This window comes from Lolium perenne, chromosome 6, assembly GCF_019359855.2.
Source record: "Lolium perenne isolate Kyuss_39 chromosome 6, Kyuss_2.0, whole genome shotgun sequence".
NCBI lineage: Eukaryota > Viridiplantae > Streptophyta > Magnoliopsida > Poales > Poaceae > Lolium > Lolium perenne.
In genome coordinates, this window is record NC_067249.2 from 54578378 (window position 1) to 54589512 (window position 11135).

General features: G+C 44.4%; 1 protein-coding gene across 1 annotated transcript; it reads right to left on the bottom strand.

The window, feature by feature from the left end:
- Positions 1-3587: 3587 nt before the first annotated feature.
- LOC127308027 (uncharacterized) lies at positions 3588-4692 on the bottom strand. The gene has a single exon (XM_051338791.1). It carries the CDS (start codon positions 4437-4439, stop codon positions 3783-3785), a length of 657 nt encoding a protein of 218 aa, XP_051194751.1. The 5' UTR covers positions 4440-4692; the 3' UTR covers positions 3588-3782.
- Positions 4693-11135: the final 6443 nt, after the last annotated feature.

An 11135-nucleotide genomic window follows, 5' to 3' on the forward strand; every position in this document is an offset into this window, starting at 1 on the left:
TTGATATTCCTAGAGGTGAAGATGAGAGGACAACGGCCGATGTCAAGCACGGTTTCGCCCTATGGCCGAAGAAGTACGTCGTCCTTTTGCAAAGGCCACCGACTCCTACACATGAGCAGCAAATGCCATCGACTCCTCCTGGTGGCGATCCTGGTGAGCAGCCAAGTCCACACCTACCCGAGAGGGACCCCAGCGTGAGTCCACCATCTCGAGATCCTCCGCGTAAGACAGCGTCCGTTAAGCGGAACGATGCGCCGCCTAGGAAGAAAGCTAGAAAGGAGAAACAATCGCCGCCTCGAGAAATTACCTTGGAAAAAAACTCCAGAGGAAAACACGGATGCCGTTCAGGCCGAGGTGAAGAAATTTTTTGCACCGAAAGTGCCAGAGATACCTTTCGAGAAGACACTAGATCGGGAGACAGTTGTGCGTACCGTTTACAATCTATTTGAACCTGTACAATCGTCGTCATCGACTATGCGCGTTCTATTGAAAGGTCGTATGACAAGATGATCGAGGCGACAAAACCCGTTCAATCGGGTATCGGGGAGATAAAAGGGATACACGGTGTCTACCAGCTCGGACAACAACCCGTTCAATCGGTCGCCCCTCTCAAGGTGTTTGACGGGAAGACCGTTCAAAGTTCTCGACAAGACGCAAGCGATTACGCCTTAGGCTGAACGAGCATATCGGTTTGTTCAAGGGAAAGATTTGGTCGAGAATCTCGGGAAGGTACCAACATGTATGCGTAACTTGCATTCGTGGTACCTTAAGGCCTCAAAGGAAGGGATCCAGGACTATCATGGTGCGAGTTAGGGAAGAGCACTACTTCCGGGAGTCTTGTGTGAATGTTGACTTCGCCGAACTCTTTCGGTTATACAATCTCCGGGCCCTCGACAAATCAATCATCGATTGCTATTGTCTGTAAGTGATTTATTTATTTAATTTGAGAAGTCGTTCATTGTCTGCAGATTATAATCTTTTGTGCGCTATATTATGCAGATCGAAGATGCTCGAATGCAAAAGGGACGATATCACGAGACATTGGGTTCATTGACCCGAACACAATGCATGTTAAAACCATAGAGAATCCCCTCTATAACAAGGATACACCGCAGACTTTGCTAAGGTTTTTGAAGCGACAACGTGACAAAAAGCTAATACTTTGGCCTTACAACTTCGAGTGAGTCTTCTTGTCTTATAACACATTATATTTTGCTCACCGTATGTCAAAATTTTAACTAATGACTTATATATATGACACTACATATTGAAACGTGCGTAGGTTTCACTTTATTCTTCTCGTCATCAATTTGGAAATTGGAGAAGTTGAAGTCTTGGACTCACTAAGCAAAAAAAGGTTCTATACGTGTCTTGTTTTTTAATGCTCAGAAGGTAATTTTAATTTTTATCGGTTTGTTTCGTTAATTTCCTGCTTTGAACTAATTGATGACTCTTTTATGCATTTTCTTTTGTCGAGCAGCGTATGGCAAACTTTCATCAAGGAAGATACGTCCCGTGAATGGACACCGAAGCTGCGATGGCGTGCGAAAGTAAGTAGTACTACCTAGGTCCACACACCTTTTAATTATCATACTTGACTATTGTTTGATTGAATTATATTCTTGTAAAGAAATGCCCGCAACAACCTCCGGGGACCGATCTCTGTGGATTCTTCGTTTGCGAGTACATCCGCAGAATTGTCAACGAGAGAACGAATAATGAAAGAAATAAAGAGGTACAAAAACAATCTTCACAAATTTGTTTTGTTATCATAAGTTGTGCTGAGTTTCAGTAATAGTTGTTTCGTGTATTCATTTGTATCTTATTCTTTTATAGTTGGCAAGAAAGCGGAACAAGCTCTCAATCGATGACCGCTTCATAGCAATAGGCGAGGAATTGGCGGGATTTTTCCTTCGGGACGTCATACCACCACTCGCAGAGCACCACTATGAATGAAGATGTACATGTTACATATATAGTTGACTCGAAGAGTACCACTATGCTACATGTAATAGACATATATAGAGTACGCCTCGGAGAGCACCACTATGCATGAAGATCGATCTTCATGCATAGTGCTACTTAATTTTGCGATCTTATGCAATAACATGTGTGTTATATTATATGCACCAACTTGCTATGCATCATCTTGATCTTCATGTACTACCTAAACCCAAACGCGTTTCTGGTGCATCGACGCGATATGAAACAAACCGATATCCCTAAACCTCTCCAAAACCCTAAAAAGCCAATTCTCGCCGCGAAGATTTGGGCAAATTCCCCGCGGGGGGAACCTTTGGTACCGGTTCGTATTACCAACCGGTACCAAAGATCCTTAGCCCTGAGCTCTCCTGGTGGCCCACGTGGAGGCCCCTTTTATACCGGTTCGTAAGCAACCGGTACGAAAGGGGGGGGGCTTTAGTGCCGGAAGTTTTATACTGGTTGCAAAACCGGTACGAATGCCCCTCTGGAACCGGTACGAATGGACGTTTTTCTACTAGTGAAATTGGATCAGTTTCACACGAACTAGTATATTTTTGTACTATTGTAAAACGTAAAAAACTGTTTGGACTACAATATTTATTGAATTTGTTTTAAACTCTCATTTGTGTTCTTCGTCTGTGCCAGCTAAATTGCATATGTGTGTAAAGCGTGGCATCCCCGTACACAAAATCCTATATCCGCTACTGTATAGCGTTGCATATTTTACGTACTGCACCTCTGCAGTTCAGTTACTCCTTACTCCGTATTTAAAAGAGGGGCAACACTTATACACAAGACTAGTAAACTGTAATTCACTTTCGATATTTTTATTGGGGAGGCCCTCTGCAGCCGTCCATTCCTCGAACGAAATACTCACGCCAGTCTGTACAACCACGAATACATAACACAGTCCACGGCCCCTTTCGGAGAGGACGGTGTGCATGCACTGACTCAAAAGCGATCGCGACGGCGTGGGACAAGGACCGACGGGGTCGCCAGGAACCAGGAGCTGCCTGCTATGCTAGCGAACTCTCCTGGAAGAAGAAGGAACGCCGTGTGCCATGTGTGTGGTTAGAAAAGATCAACGTCGACAGCTCCCAATCAGACGCAGGAAACACAAGAATCCAACGGGCGCCAACGCAGAAAAGTTGCCATGGACATTCGTAGACCACATAAGTCTAACCAAATTCAGCTTTACTTGCTTATAATTAGTTTAATCGTGTGCAAACAGTCAAACACTCCCATCCGTTTGGGTTTGGAGTTTGGACTATGCCTTGCTTTGGCCTTCTTAGCTAGCAGCCACAAGATCTTTTGCGTCCATGATGATGCAAAGAATATTGGTGGTTAATCACATATATGTATATAATCCCGTTTAAAATTAAGTAGGGGGAAATAAACCAGCAAACTTTTACTAGTAGTAGACCAAATGTGTACAAAATCAACTTTAATTACTGTACTCAATTAGTTTGATTACGTGCAATCGTTCAACACACTACATCCATTTAGGTTTGGAGAATGGACTCCATGCATGTTGCTTGCCCTTCTCAACAACCACAAGATCTTTTTGCCTCTGTGATGATGAATTGATGATGATGAAAAGAATATTAACATTTAAATCATCATACAGTATATAGAATCGTGTTTAAATTCCAGAAGTGAAAAAACAAACAAACTTTGCTCAATCACATGTTACATTAGCTAATTAATTCTAAGTGTGGCTCTATCTCAGACTCCGATCTTCCTTGTTCAGCTCGTCCGTACACCGGCGGTACACTGGGAGGAGACGGGCCACGCGTGGCTCATGAGCACTCGGCCCATCCTTCCTCGGCGGGCGCGGCGGCCCGGCCCGCGGCGCGCGCCATCCAGGACGCCACGGCGACCAGCATCCTGGCCGGCACGTGCGCGCTGGCCTCGAGCCGGCGGAGCAGCGCGGCGTCCCCGCACCCGGCGCCGGCGACCTCCGCCCAGAGCGCGGCGGCCATGGCGACGCGGAGCGGGACGCGCGAGGCGGACACGCCGCGGCCGAGCGCCCGGAGCGCGCGCGCCGCCCTGGCGGCCCGCCGCCGCGCGGGGCCCCGCGCGAGGCCCATCCGCTTCGCCCACCCCTCCAGCACCGCCTCCGCGCGCGCGCGCCGGTTCCTGCTGCGCCCGCCCGTCGTCATCTTCCTCCTCCCTGCCCGCCGCGCCGGGGCGCAGGAGTCGGCGGTCGACACGCAGGAGCTGGACGAGTCGGAGTCCAGGTCCGTGGCCGATCCGGGCTCGCTGTCGTCGTCGTTGGGGGCGAGGACGAGGCGGCGGCGGAGGTGCCTGGAGGCGAGGAAGTTGGCGCCGTGCACCTTGGCGTCGCAGGCCGCGCAGAGGAAGGCCGAGTCCGCCTCGCAGTGCACCGCCGCCACGCCCCCGCAGAGCTCGCACCGCGTGATCGCGCCGGCGCCGGCGCACTTGTCGGCCGCCATTCCTAGCAGCTTCTCTTCTCGCTTCCTCCGGTGCCCGTAGTCTTGCTCTCGCACTTCTCGTCAACCTCTGCTCTCAGCCTTGACGCCGAGTAGATCGCTCGCCTCGCGGGTTATAAGAGCGTGGCGCGCGCGTTAGGGAGATGAACCAGGCCGGCCGGCGACCGCAAGTTGAAGACGGCGACGGGGGTCCTGCGCTGGGTCTGGGAAACCACGGCGTGTAGACGAGCTGGGTTTGGTTTGGAGTAGCGGAAAGTCAGTTCTAGCGGAACCGGTAACTACCGGTGCTCCCAACGCCGTCCGCTTCGTTGGAGATTCGTGCTGCCACGTCAGCAGGCGACTTACATTCAATTAGTAATTTTTGTATTTAAGATGTCTGCATGTGGTATTGTACAAGCAGGAAGAAGTAGGCCCACCCTGCTGAAATCCCGCGCATCCTTTATTCCGTTGCCGGCTCCCTTTCCATTCCCCTCTATTACTACTCCATTATCTGAGTCAACTTCATCTTCTTCCTCTGCTTGTTTCTCCAGTTCATTCCTCCCCCGCTCCCCTCCCCTCCCGACGGAGTCATCTACGCGCTTGACCTGGGGCTGGAAGGAGAGTAAGGTACATCTGACTAGCCCTCCATTTACAATCTTTAGGATGTGAAGTAAGTTTCCTCTGTAAATCTGCTGTAATACAGCTATTCTGAACTGCGCCGCCATTCTTAGGGTTAGAGTGTTATATGTAATTTGTTGCTTTTTGAGATCTAGTGTATATGCTATGCCATCGCCTCCTCCTTCGGCCCGACCGTGCGCCCCCCCTCCCCATGCTCTGTTTTAGCTTCATTCAGTTTCGGTCCCGCCGATCTGAAGGTGTGTCAAAGTTAGCAAGTTATGTAGGGTTAAGTACTAGTTTTATTTGCTGCACTCTTCTATCAGAAAAACTTAAGTTTCTCTCTTGTAGTATATATTTATACAGATAAAGGTGTCCAAATTCATACAATTGTTTTGTTCATTGCCCTCAGATCTTTCAAGGGGCTAACGATGTCACATAAATGTATTTGTAGGCATCCTTTTGCTTGTTTGTACCGTTATAAGAGAACTTGGGAAGCATCGTTCAGTGGCTGAGATAAATTGTTTGTTTTCTGGCATATTTGTTTCTTTCCGAAATAGCGATAAAGTATATAGTTGGACCGAAAATGTAGTGATTATGATGATAAACCAGCCGAATGTACTACAAATTAGTCCGGACGATTTATTAGTGTACGAAATAATAGAGCTGACATATATTTGAACAATAAGACCTGAACCGCACTTATTAATTTTCATTTGTTTCATTCATTATTGGAACCTTATTTTTGTATTACTAAGAGTAGTTACTACTTCGGAGGTCATAGCACATAACATTTGAGATTGAGACATCTGAATTTTCTTGAAATAAGTTTTGTTCTTCTTTTCTCTTGATTACATAGAGGTTGTAGTAATTACTCAGAAGTCAAACAGTGTGTGCTGTCTGTAAGAATTAACTGTATGTAACACTTTTAGCCTTGTACTGTTACATATATCATCAGTACATTACAGCTGCATATTCTTTGCACTTTTGTTCTCTTAGGACTCAGTCGCTTCATGGATCTCGACGATGACGATTTTGAGATGCCATCAAGTACATCCCCTCATTTTGGAGCCATAAACACATCAAAGAAGAGACATGACGACCACTTGGTTAATCATACTGGAACAGATAAGAGGTCAGTGAAGAAAAGGAAAACCCCGCACAAGAATGCCCAGAACAAGGATGCTAAGTTTAAGCAGGTAATTTTCCTTTATTATTATATCTTTAACTGTTGTAACCTATTACCGAATTTCCATCATATCGCAGTATTAGAATCCAAACAGAACTGAAGTTCAAACTTCATAATAAACGTAGGGAGGAATGATTTCAGATTTGTATTAATTTATGCCATAAGTATTTTCCTATGTAATTGTTTACGACTTTGCTGTGGTGTGTCAAATGGTACCATATGTGTGTAGAGTGTCCTTTTACTGAGTTCTTTTGTCCTTTCTCATTTGCTTCCACATAGTTGACTCTAACCAGATGTGCCTATATGGTAATTGCCAATACTTCCTGTACCGCAAGCTTAGTAATTTATATGCAATGTAAACAGCACCAATGTTTAAGTGCTTCCATTGTTTGTCGAGTGTATTAAATAGATTTGCTACCTCCATCTGATTAATATCAATTTTTCCTGCTGTGGCAGCAAGAAAGCCCTATGTTTTTCCCATATCTTTTTTAATGCTTCTATGAATATTACTTGTTGGGAACAGAATTTTTCAAATCCTTTAATTGTATGCCTGTATTGGTTGCATTTCTCATATTATCTTGTACATTTTTAACAGAATGTCGGATTCAAATGTTCCCCTCATCTTCTGTTCGATCTCGTAAAGAGCCTAGACTCAGATCAGAGGAAATGGGTTGATGAACTCGGATTCGGTATTGTATTATCCATGCCCAACTGCAGGCTTCCTAAAGATCTGACTGTATGGTTAGTTAACCATTTCAGTTGGAAGAAGCAAGCTCTCACTGTTCGTGGCCAAACCGTCCCAATAAAACCGCTGTTGAACAAGCTGTTAGGTATACCTCATGGACCATTTCCTGTACCTCTCCCCCGTAGCAAGCGTGGCAAATCTAAGTGCATTTACCCCACTGATGAGGAGAAAGAGATGAAGGAAGAGAAAGGTGCAAGGGGTTTGAGTTATAAGTCTTCATATGAATCACTAATAGCTAACCGTGACCCAGTACAATTCAAAAGATCCTTCATGTTGTACGTGCTCTGTATTTATTTTGCTCCCTCTAGTGGGCACTTTATAAACATGGGGTACTCACCCATCGTGAGCAATGTTGACATCATAAAGGATATGAACTGGTGCGACCATGTAGCTGATGTTCTCATAGAAGGAATTCATGACTATCGAGACTCCAAGGCAGTTAATGTGAATGTCCACGGATGCGTACATGTTCTGCTGGTAAGTCTTTACAGTATTAATTTATTTCATATAGTCCATGTAGCACATTACTAATTTCCTTTTGTTTCATTGAAGCTCATTTATATCGATATGGTGAAGTCTCCAATTTTGGAAGTTCCCAGAGGAAATCCCCGTGTAATACACGTCACGACAGAGTTGCTAGACTTGTTAGATTTGTCAGATTTGAAGTTCAGCTCATTTGACGGTCCAGAGTATGGCAAGCTCGAGGTGCTTTATTTGCTTCCAACCTTTTACAGTCCCTACTTGCATTATAGTTGTCAACAAGATGTATAGCTCGCTGATTCGCCATTTATAAAAATTTTCCCTGTTGAACTATGTATAGCTCGCTGATCCGCCATATGGAGAAGACTTTGTATCGTCTGCCACAGCAAATGGACATCCCACCAAGTCCATACCTGGCTGCACAAGCACTCCCCCAACTCATGTGGATGTTCACAAGGTTAGCTAGTTATTCCACCGGCATGATGTCACATCTTTAGCAAATGATTTGTACTTATGGTTGCAGAACTTAATATGTGGACATGCAGGTCTTTTATGATGAAATGCAGCAAATTGAGGCGCAATATTCTTTATCAATAGTCAAGATGCATGCTGAAATGTACGAGACCTACAAGGATAACATGAAGCAGTTAGATACTGAAAGGACGTGTGCAATCTATGCTCTCCATAAAAAAGTTTCGTCCTTACATGTAGATGCTGCAGCAACTCCACACCCTGCTAATTCACTGAGAACAACTCTCACTGTCGCTCCTGAACCTCTTGTAAGAAATAGTATAGCTGACCCTTCTTCACATGGAGCAAGTAAGGAGGATAGTACTACCATCACAGCAGAAGCACCAATAAGCAGCACACCTTCAGGAGATACATGTTTCCTGAAGAAAGCATCACATCCACCTGTTGAGCTTTCACAAATACCTCAGCCGGCGAATAACATTAGCTATGAAAGGTCAGAACATCCATATGTCCATAATTCCATTCCTTTGCAGAAGTTATCTGTTGAAGCAACCCTGGTCTGCACTCACTCACCTGATGCTTCAGAAAGATCTGAGGATCTTCAGAAAAATTGTCGCCAATTATCTACCATTCTAGTGAACTCTACCCGAGCAGCAACTATTTTAAATTTAGGTTCATCAGCAAGGAATCGCCGGTTGTTCCCGGAAGTTGAAGCAGTATGTCCACAAGTAAGTCCCATTCACAATATTGTAGAGGATGATCCCTTGGGTTTTGATATTATGAAGGAGGTGTCAGAAATTGGGAAGCAGGTTAGCCAACAGGCTCTTAAAGACACTGATGCAATTATGTCTTCACCTTTGAAAGCTATCCATATTGGGCATACAGTAATAGCTGACAGTACTGCAGCGGCAGAAATAGTTCATCCTTCTGTGCTTACGCAACCAATACATGAAGGCCAGATTCCTCCCCCTTTATTTGGAAATCATGTCACAGCACCCCGAGGTAGCACAGAAGCTAGCAAGCCAATCAGTCCGGTTGAAGTTAGTGATGAATATCCCGTGGACACAAGATCTGTAGATGCAAGTTTAGGAGGCCCAGTAATGAATGCTGACATTACTTTTACTCCCCAAATACCGGTAGTAAATGACTGCTCTGGTATACCTGACTTCCAGTTGGTACAATCTTGCCGCGAAGACAGTGGCATACAAATAAATGAAGGTACCACATTTGGAACTGTTGATGCAATTTCTATTACCTCTAAAAGTGCACGTATATCGTCGCAAGATCTTCCAGTTCCAGAATCTGAACCAAATCCAGCTGTACATGTTGTGCAATCCAGCAACCCAATTTGTCCGCACACAATTTCTTCTGGAAATTTATGCAATGCAGACACAGCAATTCATTCTGTTCATAATCCATCTGATCAATTGAGTGTGCTTCACAATCTCCAGCATGGACCCTGTGGACTGCAGCAAGTACTGGACGTTGTTGATTCGCCGAGTACTTCTGATTCAAATTTCATTGCTCTACACAAGCCCTCAACCAATGCAGTAGTTGAGGACCCCAAGCATATGCCTTCGCGAGAACTAGGTATATGAATTCTTTATTTCGAATTGCATCTTTCCTTCAAATTATTTGGCTGCGTATAATTTCCTTCTATTGCATTTGCACAGCTCCCGAAAAGCTGCACAACAATGAATCAGTTTCGATAGAAGAGTTAGCACTTAATCCGGACAGCCTTGCACTGGGTACTGTCCATACTATTGGTTCCCCAATTTCAGATGGTGAGTTCTTTGAGGGCGCAGGTAGTGTCAATACAGCTGTTCGAGCCAGGGGCAAGAGATTTGGTAAGACCCAGCATATGATAGATGCCATTGCCGAGCTGAAGAAAACATCCTGTAAGGCAAATGCATGTGCGAGTCAAACATATGCAGACCATGTTGAGAAATCCATTTTCTGGGCCACAGAAAGAAAAGATATTTCAGATCCTGCTAGAAATTGTTGTGGGAGAACCAAGATCCTTATACGGGGTGTACATGTCTCCGAGGAGGAGTTCGTCCAAACTCTGAAGCCTACTGGGCATGTTGATCCAAATTTCATGTGCCTATGTTCTGAGGCCCTAATGCTGGACTGGCATTCAAAATCAAGGATAATTCTCAACCAGGGCATCATTGTTAGCTTGTTAAAAACTTTCATCTCCCATATTTTGCAAAGTCTATCCATGTTTATCGTGTACTTGGACATAATAATTTTGGATTTACTCTCTGTATTGCAGAAGGAACTTATGAAACCTCAGGACCGCTGCGATCACGACAATATTGCTTCCAAACTCAAACTTCTACCGCTTGACCAGATCGACCAGGTATTGCTTCTTTTAATGACATACGGATGATGTCGAGTATATTGTATGGAGCTTTTTTTAAAAAAAAATGCTGTCTTATGCCTTAATCTATGTCTTGCTTTGCTTCCCAGATTTACTTGCCAGTACCAAACAACAAGCATTGGATTTTAGTATTAATCACAATCTCTCGTACAATGGTTGAGATTTATGATTCATTACGCACATACAAACGAGGCGATGATCCATATGATGACTTATGGAAAACAATTGTGCGTTCTTACGAATTAGACATTTTATTACTCCAAGACTATTCCATTTCCGCACAATTTTAATTTATGTTATTTGTAGGGTTACAACCTTCAGATAGCTTTCTCTCAAGCTTCATCGCACCCAGTTCCGATACACGACAAATTTGGGAAGCACTACAACCAAATCCAGGAGCAGTCAAACATGTATACATCCTTTCTTAATATCAATTTGATGAAATTACTGTCATGTTAAGATACATGTGAGGTTGTAACGCATTGCCTCTTGTACCGCAGGCACGACAGTGGTCTTGAAGTTATAAGGATGCTGGTTTGCCATAACGGCAAAGACCTCATTGGTTATGGAAAGGTATGATGCCATTAGTACCGTAAGATTGGATCTATATCAAACTTCTAGCTTTTAGCCCGCTCATTCGAAATACTAACTTTTAACATCCTTGCAGAAAAACATGCTTGCATACAGGAAAGAGTTGTCTCACACACTGGTGTACCACCGTTATAATGATCTAAACCCCAGGAGGCATCTACCATCTGGAAAAGAAGTTTTGTGAACCATGTTTGTTGCCGAAAGTCAAAGAAGTGAACTATTAATCTCGTATGTATTCTCAATTTG